The sequence below is a fragment of the Daktulosphaira vitifoliae genome, unplaced genomic scaffold (genome assembly GCF_025091365.1).
Source record: "Daktulosphaira vitifoliae isolate Bord-2020 unplaced genomic scaffold, ASM2509136v1 Scaffold_5, whole genome shotgun sequence".
Lineage (NCBI taxonomy): Eukaryota > Metazoa > Arthropoda > Insecta > Hemiptera > Phylloxeridae > Daktulosphaira > Daktulosphaira vitifoliae.
The window spans coordinates 25,403,262-25,430,747 of record NW_026099576.1 but is presented as its reverse complement, the minus strand read 5'-3'; the positions used below and the strand labels follow the sequence as shown (position 1 = coordinate 25,430,747).

The 27,486-nt window shown below is 41.2% G+C and overlaps 1 protein-coding gene across 1 annotated transcript; it reads right to left on the bottom strand.

Moving 5' to 3' along the window:
* Window positions 1-565: 565 nt before the first annotated feature.
* On the bottom strand, window positions 566-26,328 carry LOC126906692 (pair-rule protein odd-paired-like). The gene is made up of 4 exons (XM_050687436.1): window positions 25,077-26,328; window positions 2,020-2,189; window positions 1,707-1,933; window positions 566-1,604 (listed from the first exon to the last, which is right to left on the bottom strand). Exons 1-4 carry the CDS (start codon window positions 25,837-25,839, stop codon window positions 1,445-1,447), a joined length of 1,320 nt encoding a protein of 439 aa, XP_050543393.1. The 5' UTR covers window positions 25,840-26,328; the 3' UTR covers window positions 566-1,444.
* Window positions 26,329-27,486: the final 1,158 nt, after the last annotated feature.

The following is a 27,486-nucleotide window of genomic DNA, read 5'->3' as shown; positions in this document are numbered from 1 at the left end:
CATTTTTTTTCGAATGTTACAATCATAATAAAAACAAATATTACAATTAAATTCATACAACTTTACCTTACTCGTCTATATTTAATATTAAAGAAGTTTTGTTTCATAATTATTTATTGGAAGAAATATTTCTTTATGTTTATACTTATGTTTTATAATATTTTTCTCGTACATTTTGACACTCGTTAAACCTAATAACATTCAAATTACTTTATATATATATTGTATACAAGTTGAAAAAAAGTGTATTTATTCATTGAACATCACGTGTTAAATTTAAAGTTTTATAGAAGAAAAATTATTGAAAAAAAGTTCATTTTGTTTTTACCATAAAAAACAATAATAATATTAATGAACTAGAAGAGTTTCTCTTATTTATAATTATAATAAGTACATATTATGTATTCCTTAATTATTTTTCTTAATATTTAATAATAATTATTAATATGTTTCAATATGTAATTCTTAGATAACACTGAGAATGTAAAATGTCATTAAAAACTTAACAAAATGATCAATCAAAAAGTATCTGGAGGACGTGGAATTAAAATAAAATACACCATGATTAATTTTTTTTTATATCACTTATAATTTGTTCATATATATATATATATATATTTATATATAATAAATATGCATTAATATTTATTTATAAATAACTTTGTACAGCATTGTCGTCATAACATATAATTTATTTTAATACATTTAACTGCAAATATTTAGCGCGAAATTTGTTCAGAGTATTAATTAACTATTTAATTATTTAAGACAATACAAATTAAAAAACATAAAATTGCGGAAGGAAATAATTTAGTATTTATACTGATTTATTCGTTGAAAAACATAAACATTAATATGCGCGTTTAATATTGATTTAAACGTAATTAACGCCACGTAAAATAGACAGTTGACTCGAAAGGCACAGAATATTATGATTTTTATAATATACATGAATAAAAAAAAAAAAGAAATGTGTATTTTATATAATATACTAGATGATTGAAAACTAGTCGTCGTAATGCAAATAAAAACTATACACCGACCCGTGAATGAAAAAGCCGTCAGTTATCACACTAAAAACTAATATTAAAATCACAAGTTGCCCCCACTTCACGGTAGTTAAACGTTTGTCCATAAAATTTTAGGACAGCCTACATAGCAAAATGGCGTCCCATAATGATGTGCTTCGTTTAAAATACAACGGATACATTAATAACAACGCGCGCATACGTCCAGTGCACGAATGTGTTGCAACTGTTGTTACGGTACGTCTACGGTGGACGACGTAATTAACAGCAGTTGTACGGCACATAATCAAAGGTCGTGCAGTCGACGTATCCGGACCGGAATCAGCGTAGTGCTATCTCCATTCGGCGGAAGTCGTTAGGCCTCCGATGCTGTTGTTATTATTGTTGTTGTTCAGATATGAAGCGGGGGATTTGTTTCAATATGCCGCAGTGCCGTGATGGTGATGCGCCATCAGAGACGCGTGGTGGTGCGGATGATGGTGGTGATGATGGTTGAGGTCCGTCAAGTAATGGTGACCGTGGTCGACGGCCGATGGCTGTATTGATGACGGTATGCCCGCACCCGTGTTCATGTACCTGCAAGGCGCGAGGAAAATAAATCAAATGTTTCGTCCACGCGCACAGAGGCGTACAACGATATTTGCTCGAACGAGCTTTGCGAGTGCAAAAAGTACTCACCAGTCGGACGCGGTAGGCGGTGTGGGCAACGGCAGAGCCGAGGTACCGGTCGAGTGTAGGATGGACGGCGTCTGGGCGCCGCCGCCGTGGTGATCGCCAGGCGACACGATACTGGGCGTCGTGGTCGTGGTGCAGCTGTCGGTCACTCTGATGGAAGCGCCGGACGAACAGTTCGAGTCTTCCGAATCGTAGTTGCCGTCGCTGTCGAGTTTCCCATTACCGTGTACCTATTAATTGATAAACAATCGGATTATTAATTGAAAAGGTTTCAATGAGCTCACGCAGAAGTATGAGGAGCAGCGGCGACTAGTACCTTCATGTGTTTCCTGAGGGAACTGGGATGAGTGTAAGACTTATCACAGCCAGATATTCTACAGTTGTAAGGTTTGTCCGAAGTATGCACGTGCGAGTGCTTCTTCCTGTCGGAACTGTTGGCGAACCTCCTGTCGCATCCTTCGTACTCGCACTTGAACGGCTTCTCGCCTGCAAATATAAATAAAACTTGTTGTTACAGTGCGACGACAAAACACGTGGCCAACGGTCACAAGTAACACACAAAAAAAAACACACACAGAAAAATATCTAAAATTTGGATATTGTCATACGCGACAATGCCTTCGAAAGTAATTTACAACTGAAATCCGGACAAGTATTTTTATTGATTTTGGATGTCGTTGGAATTTTTCGGAACAAACCCGACCCACTAAATTACTCAATACCTATTGATCTAAACTAAAGGAGCAAAAAAAAAAAAGGTCTTTTAATATCCTTGAAGACGATTTTAGGTCAAGACCTTTTTTTTGGTGGTCAGTGTACACCACGGTTACTCCCGGAGTTGAATGTAAAGAACACACATTCACTTGTATTACTCTACCGGGCCATAAATCGCGGACGTAAGTGATGTGGGAATGCGTAAAGGACCGTTCTTAATACGCAACCCGTGTCAAATCCGTGGATTCCTTCCAAAACACACAAAAAGAAAAGAGAAAAAATAGGAAGATGTGTGTTTTTATAGACAACAACCATTAGAGTGTGGTGCGTGTCATCTGTAAAAACCATTCGGACGAATACTATCAATGACACAGCGCAAGATTGACGGCTGCAAGTGCCCTTGGAATCGATTATACTGCCGTGGTATCCTTTGAACGCGATGATCACTTCGCATGGACTGAATGAGAAAAGCCGTTCGAACAGTTTCACAAAACGAATTCGCCGGCCGCTCGGTAAAAGCGCGTCAACCCGTTTCTCTTTACGAGGCAAATAATTTACAATAAAAAAAAAAAAAAAAATCAAAACCGCGGGGGTTACATCATTTGCATCCGCACACCGCCGGGTAACGACGTATTGCCGAATACATTATCGCGCTAATTAAATTTAAAAAGAAAAGAGATTTTTTTTTTTTTATAAACGACAAACAAATCAACGAGTCCCCTCTCCCCCCAACGCGTTATTTATTCAAATGTGAACCATATCGAGTCGTAGGATTATTAGCCGCACACGTTTATCAAGTACACCGATCAAATTATCAGTTATGAAGTCGAGACAAATGACGAGCGAGAAACGACGTTTAGAACTAATAGTAATCGACGCCTCGTCCGTGGGAAACTAAATGGATTGTACAAGGCATAATATTATTTTTGACGATGAGTAGCATCTTGAACGAGCGTTTCGTTATGCCCGTCTCCTCTTCTGCCGTCTCCACCGCCGCCGTTGCTGACAACTCGTCGAACGTGTATGGAAATGATGCACTTGTCGTAGGGGTTGAGGTCGATTATAATTTCGACCTAATACACGTAAAAAATATGCCTACGTTGTTTAAATTTAATTCGTCAGCAGAAATGGGAGACGAGTTGACGCGTCGGAATTAAACGCGCGCAGCCGCCGCCTACCGGTAAATGTGTTTGGCCATTAAATTAAAAAACGGTCAATATATATATATATCAATAAAACACGGTCGACAAAGTAAATATTATAATAATACACTCTGGCCGCCGGGCGCCTGTGCTCTTCATCTGGGCACGTACTTGACGGGGACAATAAACGATTAGCGACACGTATAACGGCCGTGTTTTTTTTTTTTTAACGACTCTGCAGCGTCTATATAAAGTTTCTGCTTGTATAAACGATCTGAAGACGAGTGTTTTAACGATTTACATACGTTATTACAGTACACACACACGCGCGCGCGTACACATATACACAATGGGCAGGAATGCTATAAAAAAAAAAATATACCCGTGTGCATTAAATATATCGTCAAAAGATAGGTATACGAACTATAAAAAAATCTCTTCATCTGGCGCTCTTTCATAAATTGGGTGGCATTTCCAAGGCCTCTTAATTTTTAATGAGTTATTTCGAAAAAAAGACGACCAAACGAGTTTATGACTTATGGTTTCGGAGATACATAATGAAAACAACGCGCGAGTATTATGTTTCCCCGTAAACGGTTACCAACCGCCCCCCGCGATCATCGCCTACTCATCGCTGACGTTATTGTCGTCCCTGTGCGCCGTTGTGACGCATAACACACAACAGAACCGTTTATTTTTGTGACGCAGAGAAAATAATTATTATTGTGCGTCGGCTTTTCGGAACGTGACAATTGAAAACGAACTTTGAATCTAATAACCAAACACAGTTTAGTGTGTTAACAACAAAAGCATTTAGACTTTTACGGCTAACGAGCCGAGTGAAACAACAACGACGGCGGCGGCAATGTGGAAACTTGGACGCGTCGTACCATCGAATCGCTGTAATTCATCAACAAGGTCACTTGCGGGTAACTGTCGATACGAGAATATTTTTGAATTTCCGAGAACAGAATTCTATTATTTTCATCGTTGGAGTGTACATCAAATGGTATCGACTTTATTCGACGGTATAATAACAAAACGAGTATAGCACGAGGAAATTCGAGATTGTCGTCGTCGATAATACAATGGACAGACGGTAATATCATTAGATCCGAGATTAATGTATTCTCAAAATCGTGTATGAATATTCGGTTAGTTTATTGACCCGCTCGCGCGCATATGGTACTATTGTTTTTCGATATATTCTTCTCCGAAACGTTGACGAAATGAAAAAAAATAATAATAATAACAAATAATATTGTTATGGCCGTATGATGATATTATTTTCTAGTTGTTATTGCGCGTGTGCATCTGACCGTTTATAGATATCGGTCAGGACACCGTATTGACGGCGTACATGATGAAAACTGGAGTATCGCGGAACAGCTGGACAATGGAAATGTGTGCATCTGCCGGACGGAAGCGTCGCCGATGACCAATGACTTCGGAGGAAAAGGAGATCGACACACAATAGATGGCTACTTAATAAAATCTCTATTGAATATCTATACGCCACGCACGTAGAGGACCCGAGAGAGGACTTTAAGGTGCTGAACGAATCGACAGCAAAAAAACACATAGAATAACCCACCCGGTGTTAAATTGTAACGGGGGCCAGCACCTTCGCGACGGGACGTCCATTATGACCCAGCGCGTATGCGCGTCCTGATCATAAATATTGCACACGGGACACATTTTTTTGCGTTTTCTTTTCTTCTTCAATTTTCGAGTTCCTAGGAAATTTTTTTCAAAAAACACATTCATAGAGCACTGCGTGTCACGTCCCTTTTTTTTTTTTTCCTATGGTATTGGGACCACACGCAACAATAATACCGAGCGACATCGGCGCAAACGTCAGGTACGACGCGGTACCGTTACACTTACCGGATTAGTAGTCTCCTGCAATCAAAGTGGCACTCTGAAAATGGAGTGACCGAGAAGACCCGGCAAGGCCGTCCTCAAAGAGCCATTAAGACGAAACAAACGAAAACGGCGGGGGCATAATTATATTTTTCACACTCCGCTAGCACCTGACCGGCGACAATAAGTTCGACGGCGACCAATGGGAACACGCGCTTCTCGGCGCTCCATTGTTTAATGCGCACACAAATAAACGCGCATATCATTTTCCATATATTATCTGTGTATCGGGACACAACAATAATAACTAATAATAATGGTAATAGCAACAACAACGGCAGTAATAATAATTACTGATTGATGACTCGGTTCTGTTTGAACAATGTCGCGGCCAAAATTAATACGAGTTTTACCCATTGTCTCTCTTGGAGCACACACCACGCAACGATCATCAACACTCCCCCCCCCCACCCCGATCGACTTCCATTCGAATAATAGAAAATATTAATAATCTCACACGCGCACTTGGCCCGTGACGCGCATAATTATAATAATTGCGACGCGTCCCGCCGTGTGGTGGTGGCGCTTCGCACAAGATGGCCGACGGCGACTGGACATCGGAAACGCGACACGGGAAAAACTCATAAGCGACGGCCGAACCGTTTTTTACTCCGTTGCCGTACATGACGATTTCATTAGGTTTCCATGTAATCGGTCTAAAGCACGACAGCACAATGCCGTGTGGTATAAATAATTTATGGCCATCTCTCGATTCCGGTGGTCCGGCGACACCACAAATCAAATTACTGGTCTCTACTTGCGGTTTTAATTATGATCGGGACAATTAAAAAATTGTACACAACACTCGTAATGAATTTACAATACATGTTTTATACATAATATAAATGAATTAAACAACGTCTGGCCGTTTTTTTACGCTCGCATGAATATAATGAGAGTGCCATCCTGAGAACCGTCTTCGGTTTATTATGTATTTTTTTTTCTCATAATTTTTTCATCTATATTTTCGATCCAACAGTAGCAGCAGCACTTATCTTAAGATATCACTATCGTGTGTACTCGAGAATGTGTTTGTATGAGGTAGTACACAACTTTTTTGTGATCATTCCGTGTATTTCTTATTATTATTATAAGGGGCGGGAAATGAAACGACATGACAGGCCCCGGTGAGTATAATATAAAAAGACGTATTAATAATAAGGGTTATAAACAGAGAATTATTTGTCAGCATTACAAAAGGGTTGAGCGGCATAAAAGGAGCAACCACGTCAACCTTGAGGAGCGTTACCGGTTTACGCGCGTGTATTTTCATAAGACTCTAGTCGGCTTAAGGACATAAATATTTCTCATAGTATATAATTGGCCTCTGTAAGGTCGGAATACCAATCGACGGTGGCCAAATTAATTACACGACAATCAATACGGTCGTCGTTATGTGCTGATCATTTGTCGACCGATGGGCTTGTTACACACGCGCGCGACATTTCATTGAATCGTCAACACCGCGTAGCCCAAGCTCGTCTAACCGCAACGGATCAATTACCGCGTTTACTCGGTAATGGATAGATTGTTAGAATTTAAACGCGAAAATATCACAATATTGTTCACATTATTATTGTATAGATGTGCCGGATACATCCAAGTTGCACTAGTATAGGGGAATATTATTCGAGGGACCATTTGTCTTGTATTGTGGCGACCAACGCGCAGCTGCTCGTTCGTGGAAATAAAAAAAAAAAAATGGTTATATCGCGCGCACACATATATACACACAAACCGACGACGACAATAATTTATCATTTTGGGCGTCGCCGTACATACACTCGAAGTCCCCCTTAAACGATCGCAGGGGTCGACAAAAGCAATAATAACAACACTGTAATGCAACGCGAAAAGTGATTTCGAATAGTTTGCACACAATATAGTCGTATCTAACGCGATGTCCAAATATTTGCATAGAAGAAAAAATAGACAGCGTATGAAAAACACTACTGTTCCGACGGGAAAAGTACATTTTTTTAAAACAATCCGCTTCTGCTAACGATCGACCAGTCGTGTACCGCATCGTGCTGCTAGTCATCGTGTCGCTACCCTTATAATTACTTTGGCACACATGCACCTGTTTACAACTACATAAAAAAAAAAAAAAAAGGTCCGATTAAGGTGTACCAATTATAACAATACGGGCTTCGACAAAGTTTGTACATATTTCTCGGTATTTTTTTTTTTTTATCTAAAATCGATTTATTGGCTGGAAAAATTCCCTGAATCACTCCTGGTTCATCTATAATCACATTACACGTACCTTTTTGTCGGTATTTAATCCCCCGATCTCGCCCGTTACAAGAACATTCGCCTTTCCCTTTGGTTGTGCCAGGGGAAATCGACTCCGGTCGCCAGTAGGTCAGACGATCCAAATGAATTCTTATTAGAACAACAATGCTGCGTACACACGACAATCGCGTCCGAATTATGCAAATTCGATCATCACACGCGGCAATTATACACCAATGGCATATGAGAATACATAATGTTAATCGGACGGGCCATGCGCGGCCGGAATATATTGATTGATGATGTTGTTATTACTGTCATAACACGATAGGGATATCGATTTAAGCCCATGATAATATGTCATGTTAATTAAACGGTTGACGGCCCGTCCGGACCGACTGTCGGATTATTTTTAATAACAATATGTCGAACAAGCGCGTAGTTATGATACCGACGAGTCAAAATCCGATTGGAGCCGAGAGACTTTAACGGCCGCCCGAGTCGAACAGACCGAGATCTTACAGATTGACTCCGCTGTCGTTTTGTTCGTGTGTGTACCGACCTCTTAAATCGATTGGAAAAATCGAATTTCGCTTTATTCTTATTTATTTATTTTTTTGGCACGTCCTCTCAGACACACACACACACACATAAAGACATTTTGAGCGGCACGACAAACATTGCGGATCCGATAAACATCAGCTCTCGGCGGTCGACAATAGACGATAGACCCCTCCGCGGTGTATCAATAATAGTCCTATAAAAATACATAATATAATCTGATCGTACCGCGCGCCTTTGCCTCCGCCGTACGTTTTACACCGAAAAATATGATTACCATACACTCATATACACGTGATAGGCCCACTCGGTGTATATTGCACACGGTGCTCAACATTCCGGGATTCATTACACCCTTGTCATCCTGACAGCAGCGAAGAATCCCATGGAAAAATACGGTCAATTATCCCCGCGCCGTCATTTCCAGTCCCTTTTTATTTATTTGTTATTATTAATACTTTTTTTGACCACCGTCGAGATCGTCAATCACCTTTACGGCCCAAGTCGTCACACAAACGATGTCAGCAGCCAAATATCCACACGATTGCCTAACCTATTGGCGACACCATTAAAGACGAACAGGTACGCGCACAATATTATTTCGTCGTTGTGCATAGACTGCGTGCACATTATTACAACGGCCGCGGGTTTTGTCGAAAAAATACTTAATAAACACTACAACGTGTACGCGCACACGATAGAAAAACGGCGGTCGTACACCTCAATAGGTCCTACGCCGACGATAATATTAATAATAATAATCGATCTGAGGAAATGAACGTTTCAGAAGAGCTACGATAGAAAAAAATATACATGACTATTCCGCCGCATCTGATTGACAGAACAATGACCGGCCGTCGTGTCTTGTTATATACTCGCACAACTAATAATAAATAACATATGTTAATAATCAATCTGTCCGTATATAAATACACGTGTGTGTGTGTGTATTAATGTACTGAAGAAATACGAATTCGTGTACTCCACACAGTAGATCGTATACGCACACGAGTATTAATTACGTTATTGGCGTGTGTACGTTTAGTTACATGTAAAGCTAATGAATTTAATATCAATCCGTCAAACAGCTGCAGCCTACCGTTTATATTGCTGACGTTGTTCGGGTACTGTTCGCATAAATAAAACAACAATTTCACGAGTCACGTTGTGTACTTAAAAACCGAGTGGAAATTATTCGCATAACTCATTTGATCGACGTTGAAGTAAAACGTTTAATCGCGTCGTTATTAAGACTACACCTGTTTTTGTTTTCACACTTTACAATTAAATGTACACAACGATTTATCGTTTAAATTTCTCGCGAACAAAAATAATTTTCACAAATTTATCAAACGGTATTCAAGAATTTTTAAGGTTCAATACTTTTTATGTTCATCTTTTGTCCCACTACTCGATTGTTTCAAATGACAACATGCATATTTAACTAGTTTGTATTATTGGAAATGATCTAAGGAAATTACTGCCCGATAACTTTTGAACCAGTTCGGGAGTTACAAATATTTAAACGATAAAAATAACGTACCCCGTGCCGCCCTTACTACAATCGACATTTAAAAATGTCAATAACTTCAGAAATACTGGTTTAAGAGTTGTTATTAACCAGTCATTTTTTTAATCGCATCATTTTCTTTTATATGAACTAGTTTATATACGCCTGTTGCTATTTAAAAGAATTAAGTTAAAAACCGTATACGGTATAGATTCAAAATATTTATAAATCGATAAATAAATAACACTAGACAAAATAAAATAAAAATTGTGTTCAAAATTATTACTATTTCGAGAGAAATTAAGTGGGCCAACGATATCACCCTGTTAATTGCAATGGGGAAGGAACTGTTTATGAAAAATGATTATCTTTTTGACTTTTTTTGTTGCTCTTCTATTTGCCAAACACAGGCCGTCGAATGTTCGTTCTATATTTAAGTTACGTTGGTAAGCACTTGTTTAAATTTACTCTATCCTTTGTTGACACTGTGTAATTACAGCGATTGCAAAAGACATGTCGTTTCGGCGTACACGTATTAATGCGAAGACAATTCGAACAAAATGATTGTAGGAAATGTCATTTCGGCGGAGTTTCGTTGGTGTACAGCAGAAAGGGCAATCGGCGGAGAATAACGCAGGTCCGGATAACTTATTCACTTCTCCCTCGGCCAAAAAGCAGTTTGCCGAGACTTTAATTATATACTCCTCCAGTCTTTGAAAAGACTTTTCCGTCGCAGGATATTGTTATTATAACATGACAAGACCAGACGACATGTCGCGCCGCCCCCGCCCGGCGCCGCACACGTACGAGAAAACGTACAACGACAAAGCCAACGAGGGTGAGGAGTTTTAGGGACCTGTACACACCACACGTTATTGAACTATTGCGAAAAAAATGAAAATCGGAAAAATAGTTTCCGCACACACGGCGGCGACCTGGTCGAAAGACGCTACATATAAATGTGTATTGCTCTGCGTGCGTATGCAATAAATTACATTGTAATGTGTTATTATTTGCTCAATGGATTGCCGTGAGGAGTGTGGCCGAGTGTTAGACTGCGTAGGCGTTCACGGATGTCGTTAACGATGATATTGGCCAACACGACACTGTAGAAGAATAACGTGTACGTGTAGTATAAACGTGAGCAGCATAAATACACGTGGTGTTCTGGTCTCGTAAAATAAATAAAACACATAGCGCGGACAAGGCGAGGAAGCGAAAAAAAAAATAAAGAACAACGACCAGAGAAAAAACGCGAGGGTCGCCGCGGTCCAGAGTGGGGGGGAGGGGGAGATTATTTACGACTGGCCCATTATGCGAATCCTCCGGCAAAGTGGGCACGATAAAATTGTCAATGTCTGTAGCTGCTGCTGCTGCTGCTGCTGCTGCTACTGCCGCTGCAGACGACTACTACCACTTACTAAACTGCTGCAGCCTATTGAAAATTTCGAAACGCCCATAAATTACCACACGCGTTGCCCCAGTGTAAATATCATAATCATAAAAACGTCACGCAGATTATTCGTTCCGATACCAGTGGAAAAACAAAACATTTAAACTGCACGGACCGTACAACGTAAATGAGACAATAGCGCACCGCAGCAGAAACGGGACGGCCACCGACTTGCGGTCGGTCGAGTCGAGGACGACAAGTGCTAAGGTGGCGGTTACTTTCCATTGAATATTCGCTATTAGACAACGCGAAATAAACAACCCGTGCAACAGGACGGAATCTGGTGCGCACCGTAATGGCGCGGCGTTAGCGTTTCCGGATACTCGTTTCCGGACTGGCGCGTTTTACGGACGACTTTATGTAGACGCATAAAAGCGCATTATTGTAAGTGCCCAAGTCATTGTTATGCCAACGGTCGCCGCCCTAATTTTATAATTACTGCTACATACAATAACAATTAACGTTTTAAAGGGATTCGCTTGACGTTGTTTTTTTATGTGCAGTCACCCTGTCCGATTATGTTTTCGAGGTTAATTAATACGAAAAACGCCAGCGCATAGCTGATACGGAAACTTAATGCGCCCAAAATAAGGGCGTTAAAAGGCGAGGGACCAATTCTTAGTCACGGGAAAGTAAACATTTTAATTTACACACACTTGCTTCTAAATATTTTAATCGAGTTGCGGTCGAACAAGGTTTGTTTTAAAAACAATCTTCACAACGGGATAGAACTTTACCACCAATTATTTTATGTAAGCCGCTGAAACGCAATACCATAAGAACAACAATAACTTAGGTAAAGAAAAAAATGTAATAATAGCTTGCATACCATTTGTTAGAATAGAGAGAATTTGATAAAAAAAAAAAATTAGTATTTTCTGAGTACTGACGATATTATCTCGAAATAAATACGAATCCTTCCTGCCAATAACGTAAATGGAATGATTTTATAAAGACTCTGTTGGTATATAAAAAAAAAAAATTTGAATATTCGTTCTCGATATTAATAAGAATATAAAAATAGCCCTTCTAATAATAACAAATCATTTTTATCTCTTCTTTTTTCAAGTTGTAAAAGAATAATGTCGAGAATAAAATGTTTTTTTTTTTATATTATTACAACTTTGGTACCTAATTTGTAATTTATTATGGCACAGTTATTCTCTTCGACGAACGAACGTGGAAAAAAATCATTACCGTTTAATTTATATTTCAAAGCAACCGGTTTTTGACAAATATGATATACCGGTTACAGAGATATTTCTTTTTCTTTTTTTAAGAAGAAATTATTTATTATGTTTTATTTCTTGTTACTTTATACGTTTTCGAGTATTTCAAGTACTTAACAACTAAAACGCATTGGGAACTTAAGTCTCGCTAGATGTGTTTTCGGCAACGCTCAGGAAGCTTTGTTTCCTCTCGCGACAAGCCAAACGAAATAAAAACTACTGCAAACAACTTGAACAGTGCAAAAATAAGGGCGACACGGATAGAGGGGCGGAATGTAGCTGCAGGAAAATAAAATAACAATAATAGCAATAAAAAGAAGTGAATAACAGTCGGCACGCAACGACAATAATGTCCGGCCATTACGTTGTCACCATTCAACCGTAACAAGTGCAGTTCTGAGTAAAATAATATTATGTGGAAAAAATTATCGTGCCCAGTCGTTGTTCTTATATCATTTTCAAAATCTCGTTTTGGCTCCCGTTACACACACACATACACTAACCATGAAATATGTTAATGCCGTCGGTTGACACGCGCATAATTAATTTCCAGCATCGAGCACCGTGCTGACGGTGGCCGCGGTTGGGTTGGGAAGGGGAAGCACCAGAAGAAAAAACATTCAACGACGACAAATGGCCACTGAGGATCGTGTGGTATTCGGTGGACGCGCTGTAAGAAGTGTGACACGGCGCTATGCAGTCCAAGCGCAATGCGCCGGTACACTAATTGATCGGTTCTAATGAGCCAATAAAACGATCTGTCCCGACAAATCGGATAAGACTTGTGGAAATCGAAACCGCATCGTTATATATGAACACACGGCGGCGGCATGCGTTCGGGTTGAGTTTGTTTGTTTATCCGGAACGGGGGGGGAGGGCCATTGTAACGTGAACACGAATATTTTTGTTTGGATCCTCTATTTTTTTTTTCGGGTGAATTAATAATAATACTATTAATAAGCTCAGCGTTTTGGAGTGAAAAATTATTTGTATAACAAACAAAGGGCAATAAAAAATAGTGATATATTGGGAGTGCGCATACCTAACCGCCGTACGCGCATATTATATCTATTTTAAATCCGCCTCGTACGCAGTATTATGAAACGCACCGTCAACATACCGTATGGACACGATAGGTTTTCGAATACTAGAATAATATTATACGCTGAAAGATACAAGAATGTATGTGTATTTTTTTTTTTTCCGATAATTAATTACTTGGTCATCCCCTCGCCCTCCACACCACAAACCTCCGTAGGTTCAAAAATATTATTCCATCCGTGACGACGACCGACGACGCTGTGCCGTACGGTTCGTATAGCATACTCGGAGTGTCGGCTGCGCATAAATCATCGTACGGTCCAGCAATGAGTAAGTGATCGTGAACCGGCGGCAGCAGCAGCAGCAGCACAGCGTACTTGCACGCGATAGTTATTTATTGGATTCGTTTTTACACAGCAGCGTCGTCGTCGTCTCCTACCAATGGACTTGCCTCGCCGGTGCCCTTCGTAGTAACATTTCCATCCAACGATTGTCTTCCGGCGTGCAATAACATCAACCACATCTCAGTCGATGACTTTGACGACGAAAATCGGACTGTAACGAGTTCGGTAACATGAACGCGTCCCGTTCAAACAGAAATAGAAACAAAGACGAACGTTCGTCAAACGTCGTCGTCGGTTGTTGCACCGAAATACCCAATTGCCAGATCAAAGGCTGTGCACTGCTGACACACGTTCACGGGGTACTTTGTAAGTCGAGACAAGTGTCGAACAGAGTTATTGATGATCTGTCGAAATTCCAGTGCAGACACGTCCTGTGCGGATTCACACGAGCCGCCGACAATGTCGACTGCAACAATAACGCGCACAAAGTAACAACAATATTCGTCAAATCGGGGGCGCGGTTTTTGCGGGTAAATCGCCTCGGCAGATATTTCAATAGCGGCCGTCCCCGTCCCGGTTGTAGTAACATAAGCCGTATAATCTTCATTGTGCTCGCGGTATTGAGAGGTATGCGCTCACGACGGTGTAAAAAACGGCGTAAAGAGTATGTGCACGAGAAGGAGGAGCGAGCAGAGGAAAAAAATACTACTCGCAGCCCGTATTTATATTTCCAAGGATTACACTACACCGGTTTGATTTATTTACCTGGCATTATGTTACACGCACACGTTATATTGTCCGACTTCCGTCGTTTCGTACACATACATACAACGGCCGAGATAACAACATACGCAAAAAAAAAAACGTTTTGCTGTGGGGCATTATTATATTTTTACGAGGGCGGATAATGCGCCTCTCGGCTCGGATCATAATATTTCCGCATGAAATCCAAATTATACGCTAATTTCGCGGTAAGCCTCGTCCCCAGCGCGTTCCGGTGCACTACTCAATCATCAATACGCCCAGACGTTTCGCGAGTAATCCACGTGCGGATTATCACATACAGACTGACGCTAAAGAGTCTAACATTAGAGCAAACTTTGACGACAGTTGTTTACAGAATAATAGTCGTTACTGAGTCATTACCATTTCAATAGGTCCAACAACACCGTCATTTTATACAAACAACAGATTTACTGCCTTGTTGAATCTAATCGCGCGAATAACGTTTTTATTGGCCGCAGTCAACGGGACCGCATTAACACGACCATCGCGATAATATTATTTTCATAATACGAGATGGTTATCTGCCAGCAGCTTCTTGTCGACCGCACCGCATTCGTATCGCCCCCCCGAGAGATTAGACGACACATTTTCGAGAATGTGCTCGCGTTATTTACAAACCACTCCGGCGGCGGTACCACCACACGACAGGAAAACGGGCGCTCGTCCACGTCAACTTGAGTTTATCGTCCGGTTTGATATTTTACGAATACATTAAAGGCAAAATAATAATTTAATTACATTTTACACGTTAAAATGCGCTGTTGTCTCGCTAAATGTACAACCGTACACTTATAAACGTCGTCGTTATAATAAGTGTCGCGTTTACGTGTACAGATACGCACCGCGATAACCGTAAGCGGTTACTGGGCGCGCCTCATCATTTGATACCATACTTAGAATTAAGAACCAGTTCAAATATAATAATACACGTTTACTTTTTATTTATTCCTCGTAAATTGGTCTTTATTCGCCGGTATCCAACACACGGCGGCACAAGTCTATTCGGCGTTCATTTCAGCATGATTGATACCGGCGGTACAGAATTACTCTATAAAAATAACTTGGCTCTCGTCAATACACAATCGGCCATGGAGACGTCCGCGTGAAGAGGGTAAACGTACTCGACTTGCCGGTGTTCTTCAGCCGTCAGTGGCCCCGCAAACGAGTCAATAACAGCAGCAGCACCGGGTCGTGTTTTCGAATTAAACACACATTGATGTGTTTTTCTCGTGTATCTACCGAACATCGACGACGTGATCGATAACACAAGGGGTTTTGCGGCGGCCAAGAACCACCCGCGAGTTTGGGCGCACTCCGTGAGCTGTTAACCAAACAACGAACATCTGCTGCTGCTGCGACACTTCCAAAAACAGTCGTCCTAACAACATAATAGCCGTGTTTGTTTTTACAAGACTCGTGCCACCTAAGAGAACGCGGCCAGCTAACACAACAAGACAATTCCGGATGACGATTACACAAGTTTCTAATTGTTTTGAGTGAAACTCGTTGGGTTATCCGGCAAATTAAAAACACCCGTTCGGCAGCAGAATGCGAGCTCAGTCGGACTCGATCGGATTTAGATCGGATGATAACAACAAACGGACCCACACACGGACGACAATGCGGATCGTTACGGACTTTTATTCGGATAATACAAACGGTTTTCCGTGCACGCAAAACGTGTAGCGTTTCATAACCCGTTGGGGTTAAACGCTCGTTAATCGGAAGCCGCTCGAGATAAGCACACGCCTATCGCCTCGGGAGTACTGGCTACCGAAGGTAAGGAAAAACAACCCAAAGAAGCACTCGAGTGTCGGCGGGCGCGTGCACACCCTCGGGGTTTCGGATCAGAACGCGCGGCCGACCCTAACAGAATAAACCACACGCCTTGTTGGCGTTAACCGAATTTAGCCTAATTGCCCGGTGATGTATCGGCCTTCCAGCAAACTAGTACACTCAACCGGTCCCGCCGCGGTACACGTAGGTTGCCGCCGACCGAGAAACGCCCACGGCCGATTGGTGCGCGGTTGGGTTTAACGTTCAATCGAAAAGTGCCACCGCGGAAATCGCCACGAGCAAGAGCGCGGTCAATGGGCGTTCGATTTCTTAAACGGTCGTTACTAGCGGACAACAGTAAATCCGTTGACCAGTCGAACCGCGAATATCGTTCATCCGCTGGACATTCTATCTGGCGAAATCTCACAGTGGCGTTGTCGCGGACGAGCGGTCTGGTGAATCTCACACGAAAATACGTCAATGACCCATTGACGACGATCGGCCGGCCGACGTTGATAACAATGAGTACGACGACGTATGATGATTAAACGCGCGAAGGACGTTTGTCGCAGTCGCTTCTCAAAGCCATGCGGGTTATCGTTTATTGTTTACTTCTCGGAACGAAAACGGTTAACGGTTACAAACCTGTCAACAACTCTTTCTCGGGCATTTTCCTCCGGCGACTCAACGTCTCCTGTTGTCCGTCTGGATAATGCGGACGTCTGTTCCGGCTACTGTCCCGCGGTCGGAGGACCTTTTCACGTTCACTTTATGCGTGTACATAATACACTTTTAATGCACCCGGCCGAAACCCACAAAGAAGCCGCGATAATAAGCGAATAATGTATATACGCGTACGCACTCATCGGGACGGAACAGAACATAATATTGTACGCGCCTTGATATGCGTGTGCACAAGCGGCACAGTAAGACGGGGCGGATTTCGTGCCGACGGTCACTAGGCACTTCATTGTGGCCGGGGCGTGTGAAGAGTCTCTCCTCTTGACTGGCCGCGAGTATTTTTCCGAACCGATCGAATACAAAAGGAGGATTTGCACGACAGAGGTGTATTCAAACAGCTCCCGGCCCGGTGTCGGCAACGACATAACATTTTACACACACACACGCGCGCGCAGTCCTTCGTAAATATTTACAGGAAATCCCCTCGATGCATTTTTTTCTTCTCCCTTTTTTCGAGTACCGCACGGCTAATGATGTGACGGCTGTGTATTGTGCGGTTAACGTCCGGCGGAATTGCGACAGGAACGTTATCCGCCGCGCTGTCTTTAACGTCGTTTGCACGCGCCGACTTTGTTAGCGTAACCCTCAAAGTTTCCTTCCGTAAAGCGTATGAAAACGAAGAACAAAAAAAAAACAAAAGCACTTTGGTTCGGCCAATAAAAAAATAACATATTTTTCACGAGTATCGGTTAATTGGGAGTTAAGCCCCTGACATCTTGGACGAATACCGGCGACGAATAGTTAAAAGCAGAACTGTTGTTAAATGCGAAAAGCGCACAAGAGCTTTCCTTTTCGTCGGCTAGACTACAGTCCGTCGAGTATAATTCCCGTGTTATTTGCCGGTAACGAGGTGTACGGCGGTAACGTGTTGTTTACACGGCCCAGCCATTGTTGATTTTCACGTTATTATGTGCGCACGAACGGTTCTATTCGAGCGGAGAGGATGACGAGCGGTAAGCCAGATTTAATATTGAAAACTACTATTAGATGTAAATCGGGCTTTTCAACGGGGTCGGTGAGGCCAATAAAGGGAGCGCGGACGTGAGAAAAAAAAGAAAATCCCCAATAATACTGCACACGCCCTCGCCCTCCCCCCTCTAATTATCGCGCGCCAGAGTTGTTATTAACTGAGCCGATTCTCGATGTACGCGACGCCAGACATTGGTATGGGCAAGCCAATGCGGAGTGAGCGCACCCTCGGGAAACGCCGAAAGTTCAGGGCCGCTGCTTTGTCCTTAAACGCTTTACGTTTCATTAAAAAAATCTCATTTCGACAGACAGTGATGAGGTTTTAAATTGTGGCCCCACAACGGTGTATTGTGTGCGCCATGACGCGATGGATCTGTAACAAACATTCTCGGATTATAGTGAAGGGTCGTTTGTCCCTCGTGTATTTTTTACACATTCTCTTTCCGCCTCTGTATGCGACACACACGGCGGTGTACTTGCGAGATTATTAATATTATTTCCATCGCGCGAGTTTGTGTTTTTGTCTGTACTATTGCCGAATAAGATACGAGGGGTGAAGAGGAGGAATGGTCGAGCATCGAGAGGAGCACACGCATAAATCGATAAAGGGGTGGCCGCGGGGTAACAGTTACAATGTACGATACAGCCAATGGATGATCTCTGAGCTAACATGGCTGCTACCATCTGTCACGGGGAAAAACATTAGGAACGACAAATTATTATATCCTCGTGCTTGCGAATGAAAAAAATATACTCCTTTTTCTTTTTTTATCTAAACGCAAAGTACCTCCCATCGGTAAATAACGTCCGAACAAAAAGGGTGGCTCACTGGAACGGGCTTTTGTACGATAATAATTTTTAGTTGACCCATTTCATAACACAATATGTTCTGTTGTAAATTCGGTCGACTATGGAAAACTATCATAATTAAATTAGGAATTTCGTTTGTATAAATTGATTTTAGGCAATACGGCAAAATAGTGAATATTGCGGTTCGTAAGACGTATTAAAATACTTAACGTTCGTTTATAGTGTAAACGCCTTGTATAGATAAAAAAAACCGAGTCAGTCAAGCTGTGGAGGAGCGCAGACGACGCGGCCCGACCGTAAAATTCACATAAACTACACCGAAGAAGATAATAATAATAATAACACGAGCGTTTATTATAATAAATCCAAACCGGACGACGAGAAGAGTAAAAAAAAAAATTTAAAAAAAAAAAGGGAAAAAAATACTCGCGCGCGCGACTGACACAAACGACGTTTTGATTTCGGAGCAATAAAATGAAATTAAAAATAATAAAACAAAAAAAAATAAAATTAATTTTTTTCCTCGAAATACCGTTCCTATAATGGTCCAGACCGGGTTGGCGACAGCGGTGGCGGTGCTGTCCGTGATGCTCGTTAAAAATATCCTCGAGATTCGGTTTCGATTAGATTATTTTTTTAAACGTTCCCGTGACAAATGCGTCCGCACGCGTCCAGCTGGATAACGTACGTACACGTCGTCGTCGTCGTCGTTTGCCCTTACAATCGCATTACACGCATGTACAATCGTACACATAGATAATACTATTACTACGCCGGCATCCAGTTTTTGGAGATCAGAAGTCATCGGCTTAGGAATGCGGTTTCGGGGTAGTGCACGCTGGCCAGCTGCGGCCACCGCGTGCTGGCCGCGGCGGCGGCGGAGGTATAGACTATCTGGTTGTTTCATCTAAACACAATTGTCTCGTATGCAAATGACGGCCGATTGCTCGTGCTATGGACCCAACACTGTAAGATTATATTACATGTGCCTAGATGTATTTCATGTATACATCCATACGGTTAATATGGACCGGGCCACCGCGTACACGCCGAGTGTGCGCGCGTGCTAATGAACCGGCTGTCAAATTGTCCTGCCGCCGGCGACCATCACCCTCCCCACCCCTAATCTTTGTCCGTCAATCTCGATCCCATTAAAAATCAAACGGTGGTAATCGACACGATCGCGACAAATTACAAAGCAATTAAACAAACGCGGTGTCCATTAGGATCGACTAGTTTAGCCACCACGTCCCCACACCTCTTTCCGAGTTTCCTTTCTAGTAACGTAACCGTTTGGGGCATGTTGGTTTGTGTGTAATTGAGACGCCTAACAAGTCTTGTTTACGAGTATCACTTCCTATTCGAGATAAACAAATTAACCAACAGGACGACTTAAACAGCGTCCGTACGCATTGTATTTAGATGCGTCGCCGCTACAAATGTAACCGTTGTATTTTATAAAATATTTAATCGATCGGTACATGTGAATTGGGTAACGAGATTTTCGTTTTTATTAAGGGATCGTTATTGGGAAGGACACTCCGCGTTAATATTTATATACAAACTGTGAAACCAAACGACCTTGTGATTCGAAGAGGATTTCTGTGAGAAATTTTCTCCTCCATTAACTTGCGTTTAATATTGTTCGCCCGGAGGAGGAAAAACGTTTACACATTTCTACTAGGGTATGAAATATCGAGCGAGGGTTTTCCAAACAAACCCAAGAGCCGGAGAAACCGTTTGGGTATCGTGCGCTACACAATATCCTGACGCGTAAGCCGGTAAGGACTTACCGGACGACGACGACGGCCTTTAACGCGTAGGTAGACGCCACTGCTGCGGTTATCGAAACACAATAATAATAATGATAATATAATATCGGCGGACCGTTAATGGAGGACCGTGAGGCGAAGGACAATCGGGAGAGAAAGCGTCGGCGGCTGGGTAAATGTACAACACAGGCCGGAGAGTTTATAGGGAGACCCGGTAGTGTATATTATTATTATTATTACTATTGTGAATGTAACCTATATACAATGAGGAGGGTCCGGCGGCGACAGCAGGGGCGTAATTCGCGGTTGTTACACGCCGGTTTTGTGAACCCTACGGGCTCACCCCTCCCGCCCGATTACCGCTGCCCCTGGAAGCCGCCGCCGCCGTTTCCGTCTCATTAGTAATTCTTAATGCTCTCTCGGTACTGCTCTCGGATAATATAATAATATATACAGCGCCCAGTGTCCTGGATAATAACAATATTGCTCCGGGGGTAGTTTTAGTAGGCCGCCACGCAAAGAGCCACCATGACCGTCGTCGGTTGTCATTGTGTGTGCCATTTTCAACCCGTTCTCAACAATTACAGGCGCGATCGCATGTCGTGCAAGGGGAGCTACTGTTACACTTATATATATATATATACACACACCTATCGTCTTTTTTTTTTTTTTTTACGAATCGTCGCCATGTTTTTATTCGGAGGAACCGTTCAACGTGTTTCGTAAAGCGAAATGAGAGAAGGGGCGCACCGCGGTGCTAAAAAATCTAATACATTTCCCGAATACCGTTCCGTCGAAAACTGTCTAACCTCAGCGGTTAAAGGCGCACTCTCTAAATGAAACGTTAATAGACCACAAACGTATTTTTTTATGCAAGTTGGCGCCGCCAACGGCAAACCGATTACATTGCATTGCGACGACCAAACCGCAAAACTACAATTTCCTAATGTGCACGACGACGGCGTAAGATCGAACACAGATAAGTAACTAGTGGCAAAAAAAAGTGCTTTCGCATAACACGTGAACGTTTAGGGTTCTATCGTTAGTGTATCACGTTGAAATGTAAAAAAATTAAACGTTCACCCGGTGGTGTTTTTAAAGCATTCAGATTTGTTATCTATACACACAACTCGACCGACCGATAAGTACAACACGCAGTTTAATTAATACTCGTGTTAAAAGGCTTCCGTAAATGGCGTTTGTATTTAATCGTTTAACTCTTTACACAACACACACACGGCGTACAATAAAACGATTGTACGGCGTTTGCTCGAGTGCTATAAAACAAAGTCATTACTATTATTACGGCTGTATGGGACCCCGGCGCCTTTTAATCGAACACCCTCGACAAAACTATACACACACACACACACCGTGTACGGTAAACGTTGACTAGAGACACTAACACACACATAACGAACATACAGACAAGGGCGATCAATAATGTTAATATATTATTTAGATCCCAAGTGTTAAAAAGGAATGGAAACTTTTCGAGCACCATAAAAACACGATATTTATGGGCACGGACTACAAGTTATAATAATAATAATAATACCGGACTATTATAATACATTATGCATATGTGTGTATTTCTACCAATCTCGGACGAGTAGGAGACAACGACTGTTCTCGAAATTTATACCCAACTGAAGAACCAGTTTTTCCAACTTGTTCCCCTCCACTCTCGCTTACCATTCATAAAGCGCGCGAACGTGTAATTTATATTTTTAAGAACAACCAAAAAAAACTAGTTCCAGATTTCCTCGTTCGATAAAAATTATCTAAATACTTCCTTCAGACGAAAAAAGCTACCACCCCTCGATGGTTTTAACCCGGAGAGCACTTTGAACATTTTATTTAAAAAACAAAACTTTTAGATTTCTTCGTAGATACTACGGGGGAATATAATTAAAGCAATCGAATCATCACTATTCATTATTATTTGTTCATAATACTTTTACTTTTATTTTATTGGAAGGAGGCGTATACTAAAAAATTTGAAAAACCATTTTTAATATTAAAAAAAGAAAAATCAGAAAAAATACAATAGTTGAAACAAGAGCTCCGCATACGCGATAGCTATTAATATTCTACCTGTACTTTAAGACAATCTAAATAACCATTTTTCTAAAGGCGTTGATGTAATTGATATAGAAAACCGATCCCATTGAACATTCAATTTGAGCGTCGATAAAGTTTATGGTGTGTATTTATTTCGGTCGGGGGAATAATAATACCAACTTAAACGTTCAGAGTTTTATATGCTCTTAAATAATTGTCATTGAACGAGCGGAAAGAATATCTTTGTGTTGGCACTCGGCCAAAAATAAACACACACAAGTATGACGTATAAATTATATATTATATGGATAAACAATAATTTAAAAAAAAAATACATGTAAGCGTGAGGCGTCTGAGAATATTTTACTTGGCTCTGGTTTAGGGTGAAAAATAAAAGACATCAAATTGTGTTATGAACACTAATACGGTAAAATATAACTTTGGGCATTTAATATGTATTTCAATTAATTATAAAAGAATGAGAACCGCAGTTTTGACGGCTTCTCAGTTTGTATAGTGTAACTTCTTCGCTCGAGTTCCAAAAGCAATTTTACTTTTAATAAATCTCTACACTAACAGTTTGATTAGTGATATTTAAAAAAAAATGTTAAACAAGGAATTTTTCAAATAGTTAATTTATAGTTTTTCATAAAATATTAGATGTACATAATGAACTAATAGTTTAAATAAGAAAAATATTTTAAAATCATTCTTTTTCAAAATTCACACAATGTTTATGTAAACAAATCTTCTTCGACAAATACTATACACACTTAAAAATATATTTCAACTAGAAAAATATGTAAAAAAAAAAAAAAATGTATACACAACCTAATAAACTCATAGCTTATAAATAGAATTACATTTGGTAGCAACATTAAAACAAATAGCTTCTGACGTGATAGACATGCACTAATGTTATGGCCTGTAATTTATCTAATCGGATTACAGTGTGTACGGACTTTATATCAAATTGTATGTACTTGTAACATAAATGAGATAGGTTATAACTCCTAGGGGTCATCGACGATGTCGTTACGAGTTCAACTAAAAATCACTTAGTTAGCTCTATTAGTAAAATAATAAACGAACCAACTTTTTATTAATAAAACGATTTCTGTGATCGAATAAAATTATAAAAACCATATTTTAGAGATTTCTGTCAAAGACATATGATTTCTATCCGCCATTTTGAAACAAATGCCGAGTGTAAAAAATACTAGTGAATCGACGAGTTTTTTAATAATACAAAAAACCGAGTTTACGCACAACAGTAATTTATCGTACAGTATGGACACAAGAAGAAAACTAAGTCCAAATAAAGACAACAATAAGACGAATAAAACTTGGGACCGAGAGGTCGTGGTCGCAGGCCGAAGAATACAAGAAAAAAGGGTGGACCACAATAGAGGTTCTCGAAACCATCCCCAAACCAGTCAGTTTTTACATTTTTGTTTACCGGCTAGACAATGAAAGAAAAAATAATATATATATATTTTTATTTTTACGATTTTTACAGACATAATGAAATATTATTTTACTATCATTACGTTATTTCGTTTGATTCCACGGTGAAAAAGTTCCCAGTGGATGACAAAAAAAACTTTTTTCGATAATTAATTTACCAAATGTTTAATTTTCGTCAAAAAAAAAACTGGTTTGTTTTTCCTAGATATTTTAGGACAACACATCTGGGAATGCGCAGCGTGTAATAGCCGAGCGACGTTTGTGAACAATAGGTAATAACGTTTATATTTAGACAAACCGCAAACGCGCAACGTTATCAGGCAGAATAACCTGTAAAGAAAAATAACTTTAGATCCGTACGCAACTCGTCGACAGTCGGCTTTTTTATTCCGACCAAAAGACTACACCGTGAAACTGGCGGATTTCGGTTAAAAAACCTCTATCTGTACACACAATCACCTATGCCGTAGAAGAAAACGTTTAAATAGACGAGCGTTTACCAAACACAGGTGCTCAGAAAATATCTACACGCGACTAGTTTTTGCCTTCGGTGTTACTCTATTATCTGATTTTATAAAACTAATTGGTCAAAACATACATAACATTCAAGTAGAGAAAAGTAATAAATTAGATTGTAAACGTGTCGATATCGTCAAGCGATAAAATTCTACAAAATTGAGCGCCGCCGACATGTTTTTATTACACGTCTGTCTAGCGAGTCCTACACGTGTCAACGTCGAATGTCTTTGTGCGGGACATCACATCTACACTGTCACAAAAAGATAATTTTCGGCAATTTAAACAAAAAAACGGTTCAGTTAGATATCAACACGTACCTGTGTGGGTGCGTTTGTGTATCTTGAGGTTCTCGGACCGAGCGAACACTTTGCCGCAGCCCTGGAACGGACACGGAAACGGTTTTTCGCCCGTGTGCACTCTTATGTGATTGACCAACTTGTACTTGGCCTTGAACGGGCGGCCCTTGCGCTCGCAGCCGTGCCAGAAGCACGCGTGAGTGGTGCACTCGGGTCCGCCTACGTGCTCCACCGTGATGTGCGAAACTATGTCTTGCATGGACCCGAACATCTTGCCGCACGTCCGCATGGGTGGACCGGGTTTGTCGATCCACAAGCACGACATGTCTTTGAGAGCTGAAGTTGGGCCTCCGACGATGCCGCCGCCGCCGCCGCCGTGCCGCATGTACCGGTAGAACGCGCCGCCAGCTTGTTGGCCGTACGGATCTTGCGGACCGTAGTCGTTGTGTCGGGGTACCACGGCCGGCGGCGGTACGGGCACGGGCGCAGGGTACACCTGATGGTGGTGATGGTGATGGTGCAATTGCAAGTCGTGATGCACCGGATAGAGGCCCAAGTCCGCGGCGCTGCCGCCGCTCTGCTGATGATGGGCTGCATGGTAGTCGGCGGCGTCCCGACGAATCAAGAAATCCCTGGCGCCCGGGTACCCGGAATGCGGTGGCGGTGGCTGTCCGTAGTGCATGTGATGGTACTGATCTTGCGGGTGACCGCTCATGTAATCGTCTTCGACTTTAACGCCCATGCTGCTGGCCAAAGGCGAATTGTCCATAAACGGATTTAACATAACGCGGCGATCGTCGTCATTTACGCTCGTCACACCTATTGATCGTCGATAATAGTCGTGTTGGTCAACGAGTACCGGAACACGTTTAAACGAAAAACGCGAAATTTCAGTTGGTCCGTTCGGATGGGGCGGTCGATTGTTCACCGTAATCAATCCGAGTGGAATTTTTAACTCTCACCGTTCGGCACTAAGCATGCCCGTCGACGACCAACGGAGTCTTCGCGCGCGCACTCGGGTCGAATAATTCAGTTTAACAAAAATAAATTGCGCAATCGTTCAAGTGGCAATTTTTTAAATAGTAATATTATTATTACGAGTATTGCGGAGTACAACACGTGCGGACCGTACAAAATAATAATAATATTAGTATGATTATTAAAAAACAAAATATCGCATACGCGTACAAGAAGTCGACGATCGTTCGGGATGCTCGCAGCGGGTCGTTGAACGCCGAGTGGCTCCACGGCGTGACTGACGCAGCGGGTACACGGACCGGGTCGCGCGCGCCACCAGTCATTCGGGCACCGCCTATCTTTGGCCGCCCCGCCAATGATAGGCGGAACGGGGCGGCCGTCCGCCACCGGTCATGAACCTGGTACACTCGTCTTCTTACCTATTTCACCTACGCGTTCCGTGAGCTCTTCCACCTCTACCTCGTTCGCGTCTGCTGCTAACTTGTCCATGCGGCTCGGCGCACGTCGATCCTCCTCCAAATGAACTTTTCAACAATCTTAGTGGCGTATTTAAGGGGGTCCACATCTCCCTGTGGACATGAAATCATCGTGAATTTCCCCACGTCCTAAAAGCTACTCTCCTCACAAAATTTCTAAATACCCAACCAAAACAACCTCTTCGGTCTTTGAATTTTTTAAATATGAATAAATAAAAATGTTTAAAATTGGCACGCGAAATTTGTCGCTTGGAATATTGCGATAATGAATTTGTTTAATTATCTCAAAAGGTTGGTCAGGGTATTTATCACGTACAGTGTTTCTTTCTTTAATTATAACAAAAGCTTTACTGTAATACTGATCATATTTGACGTATTGGTCTGCAGTTACTGTCAATATTTCTAGTCCAAATATATTATTAAAATGAACTTAACTGAATGAGTAAATCTAGTCAGTGAGATTTATGTACACGATTTTCACATCCCTTAAAATAGTTATTTTAATCACTTCTTATATTTTTTTTGTAAAAATGTTATTATTTAACACTGAAATATCGCATGTGAGTGTTCTTTGAATAAAAAGACGCGTATCGAGTTTTCAAGACGCTTCGCTCAATTACGTATTACATGTAAAACATACAGCTTGTTTTGAAAACTTAAATAACTTTTGAACCGTTGTTTAAAAAAAAAAAAGAAGAAGACAAATATTATTAGAAATAAAAAACGCTTAAATTAACTAACTTGTAACGTTAAACTGTAACTTGAAAATTACAGATGGGTTCAATATCTATAAAACATTTCTATCAATATTGAACCTTAACGAGGGTAGATTTTGGATTGCAACAAAAACATAAATATAAATATATAATAATATACCTGGTAGATTTTATAATCTTAAATAAACTTATTTGGTTTATATAACCATAGGAATGTTCTTAAATATTTAGTTGCTCACTAAATTATTTCTTAATTATTAA